Here is a 14,813-nt window from a genome sequence, read left to right on the forward strand (position 1 = left end):
TTTTAAAGTTTTCACTGGCAGTCTTTATATTTGAGCTCACAAATTTAGAGCCATAGCCAAATCCCAGCTGCCTTTTTTCAATCCCTACAATGCTCAAGCACGAACTGTTCCAAAATTATATTTACCAAATTTGACATCACTTTTGTTTTCAAAACATATATTTGTTTCATAAAATATATAAGGAAAATTTCACCCTGATCTTCTTTTGTTATTGTTAAACATGTTGACCATACAGCGAGGAAGCCTCCTTTTCCGTCTTCACTCCAGTGATATAGTGTTTCCTGTTTCCTGGTCTGCTTCCTGACTAATATCTTGCACAGTGAAATATGGAAAAGTAAAAAAAAACAACAGCATAGTACATGGTATTTTTTATCTACATTTTTAATTTGTACTGTTCTCTAAAAGCACAGCAAAAGAAAGATTTTTGAAAAAATATACAAAATATGTTTGTTAATATAACAAATACATGGGGAAAAAAATCAGAGAGAGTTATATGAGAAGCATAAAAAAGGTCAGATGTGCTCAAAACAGCTTGATAAACATGTGTGTGTGTGTGTGTGTGAATGATTAGAATGAAATGCAGCTTTATTTATTGCACGGTGTATGTTGCCTGTTGCCATCACAACTCAAAAGGAACTAAGTATGGTTAAAGCTAAGAATAAATGATGCTTGACCTACTCGAGACACACAGTTTCTCCTTGGAGCATTAGATATTACAATCTACCACTCATGTAAACTCAGGAAAGGCAGGACACCTTTAAAAAGGAAAAGGAAAAGAAAAAATAAACAGAAAATATTAGCAAACGGGCTTGTGTCACAGATGTTGCGTTCTTGGCTTTTGTACACTTCGTGAACGAAATCTCTGTTTCGAACACTGTGGGATACAATCAGTACAAAAATATTAGCGCCTCCTTGAGCTTTAAATGGATTATCTGGGCTAAATACAAGTACATAAAGAAGAATAAATGAAATTCTGAAGCCATATAGACTTGTTCATGTTGGTTTCTTTGATGCTGAAGCTATGAAGCCTTTCAGAAATCAGAGCTTTACCTCAGATCATGTTCCTCAGTATGTTCCCAAAAAAAAAAAAAGCATGTTCCTAAAACATATGGCATATACACTAGGCATCTGCTTGTATTCATATCTCATACTTCAAAGCCTACAATTCTAGCCTTTTATACGATTTCTTTTATTATCAAAATATTACACTTTCAAAGGACTACTTTTTAAAACTGCACCTTTTGAATTTACACTAACAGAATTTAGCAGTAAAAGGTATTATTACAGCCATTACAACTATCATCAGGGCTACAGTCTTTTCCCAAACTATCAAAAATCATGGCCTCATCAATAAGCCCTGCAGACTGTTGACAGCAAAACAACGCAATGTAAACGTTCAGCTAGTAAATCTGAGAGCAGCGTTTCTCATCTACAGCACACAGATGAGCGTCCTGCCTTCGTCGATCTCATCTTGGACCTTGTCCCCGGAAGTGGCGATCTCGGCTTGGGCTGAGAACATGGCGCAGATGAAAGTGAGAGCCGTCCCTCCTATTGCCGTGTAGAGAGCCCAGCCTACAGAACACTGACCCAGTTTATACGGCGACGCTTCCGGACCACAGTAGCTGACCACCTTATCACAGCCGAAGCCTGCTGGGTAGAGCATCAGTCCGAGCATCAGGAACAGGCCTGGACAGAAAAACAAGGCACAAAAGAGTTAATGGTTCTCATAATGGGGTTTGAAGAACCCCATGTGTCTTTAATACATAACCAAGAAGTACATGACTTTTTAATAAAGGTCGGCCGATTAATCTGCACCAATAGCTGATTGCTGAAACTCTTGGCTTTCAGAAAAAATCCATATTGATAGTTTTTCCGGCTTCCGATCCCCTGCCATTATAAGAGCGGCCTCTTGAGGTTAATCACTGACACAACATAATATTTGTTATTACACATCAATTGGCACGCTGCACAGAGAGTAAAAGGAGAGTGCTATATAATTTTTAATATTTATTATTATAAATTAAGACATTTTCATGATTTAATACTGTTTGTAATAAAAGTTTGCATTGAGTGTATGGTTTTTTTTTTTTATTCAACATCCTTTATTTTTCCATCGGTTGATTATTTGGTTATTGGCAAGTACGATCCAAGCCAGTTATTGGTATCGTAAGATCGGTCGACCTCTACTTTTAAAATAAAAACGTTACCAGTACTGAAAAGTTACATAAAAATTCTAATTATTGTTCATATACTTTAGTTATTAAGAGTTTCCTGCAAACCTCCATAACACAAAAATATGTACACTAGATCTATTTTATATGGAAATTATTTTGAGAATTAACCCCTGCTATAATTATACTATACTGACCATGACACCCATGTAAGCCCATAAACTGTTGCCACAAAGTTCAAAGCATGCATTTGTATAGAACGTCTTTGTACGCTTTAGCATTAAAATTTCCCTTCACTGGACCTGTCAAAATACCCCTGCATACAAAGCCAGCACCATGATAACATGGTTTTGCTGATGTTTGAGTAGAAAATCTCTATTGGTCTACACAGATCTCTGACCTCAACCTCAAGTCCACCTCTGGGATGAACTGGAATGCTGACTGTGCAGTAGACCTTCTCTTTTGACATCAGTGCCTGATCACTAATACTCTTGTATCTGAATGAACGCAAAGCCCTGAGGTCACAGTACTTTGACAAACTCAGTTCAGTGACACAAAGATCATATTTTCAGTGTTTTTTAATGAGTATATTTATTGTTTTTAAAATAATACTATAGAAATCCTCCACAACCAGGTGATGTGATACGGCCCACTGCTGGAACATCTGCCAATGACTGTGATATTTTATATAAAGATGAACGATGCTTTTTGTACATTTATGGCATTTGGCAGACGCCCTTATCCAGAACAACTTACATCTATCTGAGAAGCAATGGGGTTAAGGGCTTTGCTCAGGGGCCCAGGAGTGGCAGCTTGGGGTGGCTGAGATTTGAACTCACAACCTTTGGAGCCAAAATCAAGTGCTTTGACGACCTTCCTCCCTTTTTTTAAACATGACGTTCTCATGCTTTTTTTTTTCAAGATGCATTCTTCGGTTCTAAACCATCGTTCCCGCACCAACCATTGTTTTTTCTTCCCCCTCAAACTTAACAAGACAAAAACTAGATCAGCTTGTCATGTTAATTAAAAACCTAAAGACTTTTTTATGTAGGAAAACCTACTGAACTTTTTTATGCATTGTGATTATTTTTATAACTATAAAATAAACTCCTCTATAAAAAAACTTTACCCAAATCCCCAACGAGACATTTTATTCTTTGTTAAATAACACGTTTTATAAAATCTGTGCACTGAGAGTTTTAGATTATAACGTTTGTCGGTCCCTGTGAATGAGTTGTTAGTATTACATCCACAAGCTCCTCTTTCCCTCTTTACCACCATTGTTTATAAAGCCAGACCTCACCCATACTATATAAACACTAAGATTCCTTTGAGCAATGTGATATCGTATATCATGCATGACGTTATGTTAGGTTTGCACTCAAAGGGCCTGTATAGCAATTAATAATGTCTTAGTGCTTTATACATGGCCCATTTGCAGGAGTGAAATCTAAATGTATTTGCAAAATTAATTTTATTCGTCTTTACAAAATGGGTCTACGTTCTTTCTTAGCCGCATAATGCACTCGCTCTGCCATCAAATCGGGCATGCAAGGTCCTGCCTCGCAAGCCTTTCTTCTGACTGTTTAGGAATTGCTCAATACCACCGTCGTAAATATTTCACTAAGCTTTCAGCACAACTATGGAGCTCTTATCCCCGGATAAACCCTTTTTGAATGAAAAAAAACCTCCCATACATGGAGTTGAATTAGCATTTTTTCTATTTTCTATTACTGAAATTAAAGCTGCTGGTCAGAGAGAGTAAAGTGAGTTAATGGATTTGTTCCTCCTCAACTGAAAATAATGGGAAAGATTGAATGGTGGGTCTGGCAAAGCTTGCCATAGTCAACACTACAGTATTGTTGCTGCCAGTTGCGTTGGGAAGTAGTGCTGATGGAGCGGACAACATGTGGTTGACATGCTTTACTTCCTCTGGCATAACAAAAAGTGATTTGATGACTTGCATTTAACCCACAGCAAGACGTACTTCACTGAGTCTACTTTTGAAATCTGTTGAGGCCTTAGCATTCCTGATTCTACCTGTTTAAATGCTGTCACATTTTATCAGCATTTTTAAATCATATCTCGAGGTTTGCTACCATGAAACGGTCCATGTTATGCATAGTACAATGCTGTAGATAAGTCTCGAATCTCCGTAAGTCCTGGAAGACGTTATTATGTGTTTCCCAGGCAAGCCTGAACCTCTGAGGCTGTCAGGAATGTGAGGATTGCTTTCGTGTCAGCTTAGAGGCTTTAACATTTGACCTGCATATACACTCGAAACTTATCTTTATGCTGAGGAGGTATAATAAAAAAGCAGGGGCTAAGAAGTGCTAGGCAGGAGACTTACATTGCAGTACTGATATATAATATTGGCAAAAAATATAACTCATGGGACTGATGTAAGATCTGAGCAGAGCTGATATTAAAACACCTCTTAGCATGCTCTGTAATATAAAAAAAATAATAATTATTAAATTTCATCATATGAGCATAGTGAGGAGGGTTCACTAGTATCATTTGTTTTAGTCTTTTCACAGTCATCTTTAATTTTTTGTCGTCCAAGAGAAAATTATGTCATGATCCCACCAAAGCCTGATTGGTAAAGCTTGAGTCCCATTATAACTGAATGTTTTCCTGATCATCTACTTTTACTCAAACAGAGTAAAAACAAGCCAAGATTCATGAACTCTCTCTCAATACGTATATATATATATATATATATATATATATATATATATATATATATATATATATATATATATACGTAATTTTTAAACAAAAATTCTAAAACACTGTGAAAATTTTTTTTGGGGGTTTTGTTCGTTTGATCCAAGGTAACAGAAATTTGCTATGCTCAAACTTGAGAATATGCCAGATATGCCAACAGTTATAAGTCGTAACCAGTAATAAAGGTGCCTCCACGACAACACAAACTTAAAGTTTGAAATGGAATGGAAAGTTTCTGCAGCTCTTTGTTAGGGATAAATACTGATTTGAGGGGAATGGCACTCACAGCATGAAGCTTAAACAAAGCTTTGTTGTTTGTGTGGGCGTTTGAAAGCTGTTGTGGACTTTGGTAGAAAAAAAGATCATATGATAGTTTTGTGAGCAGAAATGACGTGCTTTTGGTTGAAACTGTCTGATGTTTCCCTCTTATTGGTTTATCTTGCTATCATACCTAGTGTATGCAGTTAATCAACCACATGACCACTGTTTCATACTCATACGCATAGACCATTATTATTACAATTATCATTATTCATAGTAGTAGTAGTAGTAGTAGTAATAGTAGTAGTTGTAGTAGTAGTGATAGTATTAGTAGTAGTAGTAGTATTATTAGTAGTAATTGTAGTATTACCATTATAGTAACTACAAGCAAGATAAAAATATAAACTGTTAAGGGAATGACTGTTTATAGCTTCTATAATGTCAGTGATAACAGGAATCAACTAGTTTGAATGTAACAAAGAGATAAACATACAATTTGTTGTTCTTTATTATCTTTATATACTGTAAACACTAGCAGCATTTACTCCAGTTCTTGCAAGGCCATGTCACATCACCCCATCATTTATTACTCTCCTTTGACAGAACCTCCTTGGATGTTGTATTCCTTATTTTAAGATTTATATTTTGGCTCTGTTTTAGTAAAGCCTAAAAATTCAACAGCAGGACTGTAACATATATATATATATATATATATATATATATATATATATATATATATATATATATATATATATATATATACACTTATATAAAATAATACTGAAATATATCACTGAAGTGTTTATATAGTACAATAGTAAATAGTCCTCAAGGTAAACCAAAAATATGTCAAATATGATACTCCTACCTGCTATGCCTTGAAGGAGGCCGCAGACATTAAAGATGCTTTTCCCAAGGATACTCTGAAAGCACATGCTAAAGACAGCAAGGAAGCCAACTATGGACAGCAGGAATATTCCAACAACCAGGAATATAATGGAGGCCTGCCAGAATCCACTCGCAATCTCTGTAAAGCCTGCAGCATATGGTCCGCACTGAACCGTCTTCTGCTGCAACACTCGGATGCAGCGACTGTAGAGGCCAAGTGTAGGTGGGTTAGGGTCTGGGGGTCCACTAGCTGAAGCATTGGAAGGGTACTGAGATGGATGGTGTGCCCCTACTAACCAATCGGCACTCATGATGGCCACCAGCTCAGCAAATGCCACCACAATGCTCAACAAGGTCCACAGCATAGACCGGCACGTTACAATGACATGACACATGTTGTCAGTCCTATGAAGCTCCTTTCGGCTGATCTTTTCGTTCTAATAAACAAATCTGGTAGAGGTGCATCAGATGAAGACTTGGGGTGTTGTCTTCATAGATCCATTTTCAAAAGCAGACCTTCATGCTGGACACGATCCCTGCCTGGCAGAACAGAATCCTCATCCATTCTCCACGTATCCAATTGGGAAAGCAGAAAGTGGGAACCTACGAACAAATGAAAACAGAATAGCATTTACATGGAGATTCATGTTTGGACCTCCCTTTGGCAGTGACAGATTGCTCAGAGGCTCTGAATCAGCATGTCAGATCTCGACGTTAACACTGCATCTGGCAGACTGCATGAATCCCGTCTGAACAGGTACAAGGCTTCGAAAATCAATCCTATAGGCACACACTAATTCTATATCTCATTTTCTCTCAAATGGGATGATAATATCTTCTCAGAATGCAATACTGCAACACCAGGTGTCTTCTTGGTTGGTGATAAAATTCTACACAGCTTTTGAAAACATCAGTCGATACTCCCATTGGTATCATGCCAGGTGCGCCTTGTAACACTATTGTCTACGGAAATTTGCACCAGATGGGTTCAGAGATATTATGTTTTGGGGTTTTCTGAGTGTGGTTGTATTTCTCCAAATTCACTATGGCTTCGGGAAAAAAATATTTGAACAAAAATACTTCCTAAACAAATCGTCAAAGGAAGCTCGACGCGTTAAGCAGATTGAGATAAGCACTGACAGGGCGATGGTATAACAGACACATAGCTTGAAGCTTGTGCAGGCAAGCTCAGGGAAAACCAACGCAGGGAACAAAATTGTTCTTAGGTAGTCATAATACAATCACCACAGACCATGAAATGGCTCAACGTGGAATTTGCTTTACTCATACTTTCATTCAGACAGAATGGAAGTAGACTACACATGATATGGCAGTAAACAAAGGTTTGCTATCACTGAGATATTTTCCGGATCAACAATGACACCAGAGCTTGATAGTGTATTAAGTATTTTAACACAGAAGGAAAATTGCATTTGTTAAAATGATGCTGACAAACTTAACCTTCTCAAACCAAAACATTTTGGCATATGCAAAGCATCGTAAATCTATTCCATGGACATGAAAGAAGCCTCATGTATGTATATCTGGCAAAAGCTCAGATAAAACCTTCAACTTCCCAGATCTTGGTGTGTGGGTTTTTTGATTTCTTTTTACCTTGTATTTTTTTTTTTTTACCATATTTTTGGTGAGTGTCAAAGCAGTAAATCCTCCCATGTCAATTCTTTACATTTGATTCACTTTGATAAAATGACCTCAACAACCAGTATATGATGTACTCATTTCATTTGTCCCATAACCGCACATCGGCTCATACTGCCTTCGAAAAAAAAAAAAATGCTCCCCATCTGCTGTCTATACGAGAAACCTATTTACAGCAATTATACACAGTCATGCTGTGATTCCATTTACCTAGACAGGCGCATGTGTCCAAAGCAGAAATCGCAGAAGGAAGATTTACTCAAGAGCAATCTAATCAAATCAGAGCGCATGACTTCCCTGCAATAAAAGGCACGCAGGCCAGAGCGCCTCTGATTCTCCAGAGACATCAGAGAGGAATTTCACAGGCCAGGAGTTGCTGAGAGGCGTAGAGACAATGGCGTCTCACGCCGTGGTCCCAGCATGGACCTCTCAAACAACGCTGATCAGACTCTCGGACCCCCAGTGATGTGGATCAAAGAGACACAGATGTTGCTTCAAAGTCAGAAAGGAGAAATGTTGCCTCAGAGACCGGTCGCACACGGACTGGAATGCGTCCTTGTTTCTCTCTGGATATTATTATTAATATTATTTGATATTAAAAGCAAACAACATAACGTTTCTAAACAGAGAAACACTAGACACGATATTTCTAAAACATCAAGGTTTGGTTTGGTTTACGCAGATTAAGTCTGTATTTTGAATCAAAACCATATATAATTAAAAAGTGATCCTTGAGTGCATCTTTTTCTAAAGTGAACGAAGCCAAATGAAGAATGAAGTCCAAACCCGGTCTCATTATTTAATATCCCAAACTCCACGGTCAGCATTCTAGTAGAAGACTCTTATGGCTTTCTGTAGCTCCACATTGGGCAGCTTTAACCACTGCATATCCTTGAACAAAGACAAGAATAAAACATTCAAGTAATCTGAGAAAGAAAATACTGAACAATGACTTGCACATAGGACAGTGTGCAGAGTGGCACACTACCATACAGAAATGCTGTGATACCTCTAGTTCAATGCTATTTTACAACTAGTTAATGATTTTGTTATGTATATAGTACGTCGTTGGCTACACACTATTTAATATGGAAGGTATAATATGTTTTTACTACAGTTCCCTGTCGACTGTTTAGCCCAGTCAGCTATACACCATATAGTCCAGCAAACTGAACACTATTTAGTAGAGTAGGTTATGCATTATATAGTACAGTAAACTGTACACTATATAGCAGGGGTGCACACACTTTTTCAGCATGCAAGCTACTTATAAAACAACCAAGTCAAACTGATCTACCTACTATAAAAATGCATAAATAAATATCTATTTTTTTCTACCCACACACCTTTGCGATCGACCGGTAGATTGCGATCGACGTATTGGGCAGCACTGCTATATAGTATTGTATTGTTATACAATATATAGTAGTGTAAGACATGCATTACCTAGTGTGGTATACATTCAAAACTTTTACATCTAAAATAACTGTACTATTTATACAGAAAGCCTTTTACTGTAAACAATACACTTCTTGGTATGGTCAGCTATGCGTAAGATAAACAACTTTTTGTTCAGAAAGCTGCATGCTGTTTAGTATATTCAAAATCTACACATTTTTGTACGCTATGCTATACACTACTGTATATAATATGGCAAAGGACACACTATATACAACAGTAAGCGATAAATATTTTAGTAAGCTATACACTAAATAGTACATTTGGCTAAGGTTATGCACTAGCTAGTAAATTAAACTTTAGTGTATATATATATATATATATATATATATATATATATATATATATATATATATACACAATTTTATTCATTTTAATGGCACTCATTTTAATTATCGCATGACTAATGCAGAACACATTTCTGTTTGACCTTTTTTATAAAAAAAATATGAATAAATAAATAAATAAATAAATAAAAATAATTAAATGCAACACATGTTTATTCACAATGTCCTTTCTTCACTCAGAACAAAAAAATAATAATAAATGGGTAAATAGTTTTTAATCAGTGAACATTTCTGTAAAGTTCTGTTTGGTGCTCTTTTAATATACTTTACTTAAAACATCATAATTACTATAAACATTTACAAGAATATTTAGTCTTCATGCTCTATAATGAGTACGTTTTACTAATAATAATCATACATTTGCATTATGCATCCATATTTGATTGGATGTCCATGTTGATTAGAGTATTAAAAGCTTAAAAGATTTTCATTTAAGATACATTTAGAACAGCAAAAAAAAATGTAGGTGCATCTGTGCTGCTTCTCTACTAATATTGAAGCTGTTGATGTTTATTCTTTGTGTCTTTTTATTTTCTCATTTTAAAATGTTATTAAATTTTACTAGATACTAGAATTATACTAGATTTTTTAATACTAAAATCTTGTGTCTAGGACAATACAGCAAAACTTTCATGGGTAAAAAAAAAATTACCTATTTAGCACAGTAATGCCATTAGGAAGGTTTTACAATAACTATCTCAGTCTGCATACAACCATAACTACATTGCAACTATGGTTACATTTGTTTGTAAGTGCATTTATTTAGAACCGTGATTAAACTCTCTGGAACGCACAACTTCAAATTAATCAGAATTGCAAGTTCAGACTGATCATGGTATAATGTACAGTAAGCTATGCATTATTTAGTAACATCTGTAATTATTATATGTAGTACAGTATGTGATATGCTATCTAATATATTAGTTATTTATATATATATATATATATATATATATATATATATATATATATATATATATATATATATATAGGTTTACGACGATATTTAAATATAGTATTTTAACCATTGGCTATATATTACTAAGTACAGCAGGCTTATACTACTTTATTGGTTGATTAAACGCTGTAATCAGCATATAAAACATACACATACATGCTGTGTAAAACATACACAACAATGCCAGGGGTATAAAATAGAAATTAATAAGCACAGTGTCACTTTAAGATTTGTTTTGTGCATGCATTAAACAAAGCATACAAAGCGCTTGATCAACCATTGTTGTGTATGTTTAAATTTTAATAAAAAATACACTCAAAGTGGGAGGCGGAGACTAAATAAACTTGCGGTCTGCAACTTAATATGTTCCTGAGGGATTTTAACTATGTTCAGAAGACTTGCATTCGGTACACGTGTACCGAAAACCAAAAGCCCTGTACCGAAACATTTCGGTACGAATACGTGTATCGTTAAACACGTACTATGTAGTATAGTAGGTTTTATACTATACTATGGGATTCTTTCAAATTCACTTTAGAAGGTTAAAAAATCTTTATTACAGCAGATTTCAGATATTTCCTGCAGGAGGTTCTACACTATGTAGACTATTTAGTACAGTGGGTTTCATTCCAATTGAATGAAATTCATTCTATAAAGATGTTAAAAACTACTAAGTACAATCGTTTTTTTTATCATACTTTTATTTAACTGCAGGACTAACACTATGTGGTACAATGACTTTCATACTATTTCACTTCAGCAAGGTATACACGATTTAGTATGGTAGGATTCATACCAATGATCTAAAGAAGATTAAACCCTATGTAGTATAGAAGGTTTCAGAAAATTTGCCACAGTAGGTTTCATACTAATTTATCTCAGAATGTTCTACCCTATGTAGTATGGTAGGTTTCATACTATTATTTCTTGCAAGAGTCTATATATTACTTAGTACTTTAGTTTTCATTATAATTCACTGTAAAAGGTTAAACACTACTAAATATAGTAGGTTTCATACTGTAATATCACTACAGGAGGGTTAACCTATTTAGTACAGTAAATTTTATATTTAAATTCACTTTAGTAGGTTATACAGTATTTAGTATGGTTAAGTAAGTTCCATACTATTATTTTATAATAATATAATATTACTTTAGTAGGTTATACAGTATTTAGTATGGTTAAGTAAGTTCCATACTATTATTTTATAATAATATAATATATATAATAATATATATTACTAGTACAGTAGTTTCATACTAATTCACTGCAGGAGAATATAAACCATATAAAACAGTGTGTTTCTTTTTTAAATCACTTCAGAAAGTTATACAATATTTAGTACAGTATGTTTTGTTCTATTATTTCACTGTAGGAGGGTATACACGATGTAGTACAGTAAATTTTATAATATTTCACTGAAGACAGGAATACACTACGTAGTATAGTGAGCTTCGTTCTAATGTACTTCAGGGGGTATGGCAGGTTTTATAGTAATTTACTGCAGGATGATCGATGCTATTTAGTACAGTAGGCTTATTATAATTTCAATGCAGGAGTTCATATAGGTTTCATACTAATTCAGTACAGGAGGGTATACACTATATAGTACAGTGTGTTTCCTTCTATTTGAAATCAGGATACACTACTTACTACAATAGGTTTCATGCTATTTATTCACTGCAGGATGGTATAAACCACTAAATATGGTATATTTCATATTTGTATTTCACAGCAGGAGGAGATACACTGTGTAGTACAGTGAGTTTCAAACTTATATACTTCAAGAGGTTGTATAATATGTAGTATGGCAGGTTTTGTACTATTAATTCACTGCAGGGGGGTAAATAATAAAAATAGTACAATAAGTTTTATGCTAATTCACAGAAGGAGGGCACATTGGATTTATTTCTAATTCACTTCATGAGGTTATACAAAATTTAGTACGCTATGTTCCATACTTATTTACTGCAGGAGGTTGTACACTATGTAGTATGGTAGGTTTCGTAATGCAATTTTAATGCCGCAGTTCATTTATTACTTAGTATGTTAGTTTTCATACTATTTCACTGAAGGAGGGTTTAAATTAAATAGCGCAGTTGTTTAAGACTGATTCACTTTAGTAGGTTATTCACTATTAAGTATGGTGGGTTTCACATTATTATTTCACTGCAGGGGGTTTACACTGTGTAGTACTGTAGATTTCATACTATTATTTCCCTGCAAGTGTGCAAGTGTTCAAGTATTAGTACGGTAGATTTCCTATTATTTTACTGGATGTTATACACTATTTAGTATGGTAGGTTTCATACTATTATTTTCCTGCAGGAGAATATACACTATGTAGTACGGTAGGTGTCATACTAATTCACTGCAGGATGTTAATAACTACTAAGTACGATAGGTTTTTATCATAAATGTATTTTACTGAAGAAAAATAAACACCATGCGGTAAAGTAGGTTTCATACTAATTCACTACAGTAGGTGAGATACTTTAGTACAGTAAGATTTGTGCGATTTCACTGCAGGAGGTTCTATACTAGGTAGTACTGTAGATTTCATACTATTATTTCCCTGCAAGTGTTCAAGTATTAGTACGGTAGATTTCCTATTATTTTACTGCAGGATGTTATACACTAGTAAGTATGAAAGGTTTCATACTATTATGTCCCTACAGGAGGGTATACATTATGTAGTACAGTGAGTTTCATAATAATTCACTTCAGTAAGTTATACACTATTTAGTATGGTGGGTTTCATACTATTATTTCCCTGCAGGAGAATATACACTATGTAGTACGGTAGGTTTCATACTAATTCACTGCAGGATGTTAATAACTAGTATACGATAGGTTTTAATCATAAATGTATTTTTACTGCAGGAAAAGAAACACCGTGTGGTAAAGTAGGTTTCATACTAATTCACTACAGTAGGTGAGAGACTTTAGTACAGTGAGTTTTGTGCAAATTCACTGCAGGAGGTTCTATACTAGGTAGTACGGTAGGATTCATACTATTATTTCATGTACCCGTGAACAAAAACACGGAGGTCTAAGTTACGGATTTACACATTTCTTCACATATTTAGGTACATTTACATTAAAGGTTTCGTCCAAAATGTACAACATAAGTCATTTGTATTAGTAACTAGTCTGTGTTTTTTTTTTGCGAAAGTTTATCCATGTGTCTTTCACAAGCTTTCAATGAAACAGCACCATCCACGATTCCTCTCTGCTCCTCTACACACAAATCTGAGAGAGATTCGTTTAGGAGAGCAGGAATGAAGGAGGGCAAAGTCGACTTTAGCCTTAGCGTGATAATGGAAAATGTAATGGATCACAGAGAGAAGACCAAACTACTTCTTTGTGCAGCACCATTTAGGATTTTACGACCCTAGAAATAGTGAAAAAGAAAAAGAAAAGCGAAGGTGCCTGAAGCGTAGATCAGGAAAATGGGAAGAAATGGAGGAGTGGTGTGGAGCAGTGAAGAAAAAAAAGAAGCTAAAGCTGACCTGTGTGCTGGAGAAGTCTCATTCTTCTCCTCCCGCTGTTGTTCCTCTCCACTCCGGCATTGTGGCCCATTCAGGAAGTCTTCAACAGGATCTTCCCTCTCTCTCTCTCTCTCTCTCTCTCTCACACACACACACACACACACACACACACACACTTTTCATCCTCTCCTTTCCGTCTCTTTTGTCTTCCTTCCCACCCTTCATCATTCTTCTTCCCACTTCCCCCCCTCCTGCGCTCTTTCCTTCGTCTCTTCTCCATTTTAGTCTCCAATCCCCCTCCCCATATATTCCTTCACTTTTAAACTACTCTTTTATCATTTTCCTTCCTTCTCTTTCCTTCTATTTAACTCTCCCCCCTTTTTTCCCTTCAGCTCTTTTACCTTTTCATTACAATAATCACCTCTTTTTAGTCCTTCAACTCTGCTTTTCTGTCTTCATGCTCTTTTTTTTTTCATTTTCCCACATCTAAGTCTTATTCATTTACTTTTCTGTGTCTCACACACACACACACACACACACACACACACACACACACACACACAATAAAAGGATTAATTAAAGGACTTCAATTAAATTAAAGGACTCAGTTTACAGTCTGTGTGTGTGTGTGAGTGTGTGTGTGAGTAAGACTAGTTTTTCCTTGTCAGGGTTAGGGTGGATCCAGAGTCTATCCAATGAACATATGGAATGAAACCCTGCATGAGATCTTGTCCATCACCAAATTTGACCTGATAGTGGCGCTAGAATGTTGGCAGCCCAAAGCCAAGATGTGTTTTAGAACAATAAGCCGAAAAGGTGGAATAACAATAGAGCGCCTAGACGCTTTCAG

General features: G+C 35.5%; 1 protein-coding gene across 1 annotated transcript; it reads right to left on the reverse strand.

Moving 5' to 3' along the window:
* Positions 1–369: 369 nt before the first annotated feature.
* lhfpl2b (LHFPL tetraspan subfamily member 2b) lies at positions 370–14,142 on the reverse strand. The gene is made up of 3 exons (XM_046842446.1): positions 13,985–14,142; positions 6,031–6,653; positions 370–1,686 (listed from the first exon to the last, which is right to left on the reverse strand). Exons 2-3 carry the CDS (start codon positions 6,443–6,445, stop codon positions 1,430–1,432), a joined length of 672 nt encoding a protein of 223 aa, XP_046698402.1. The 5' UTR covers positions 6,446–6,653; positions 13,985–14,142; the 3' UTR covers positions 370–1,429.
* Positions 14,143–14,813: the final 671 nt, after the last annotated feature.

Source organism: Silurus meridionalis, chromosome 27 (genome assembly GCF_014805685.1).
Source record: "Silurus meridionalis isolate SWU-2019-XX chromosome 27, ASM1480568v1, whole genome shotgun sequence".
NCBI classification, from domain to species: Eukaryota; Metazoa; Chordata; class Actinopteri; order Siluriformes; family Siluridae; genus Silurus; species Silurus meridionalis.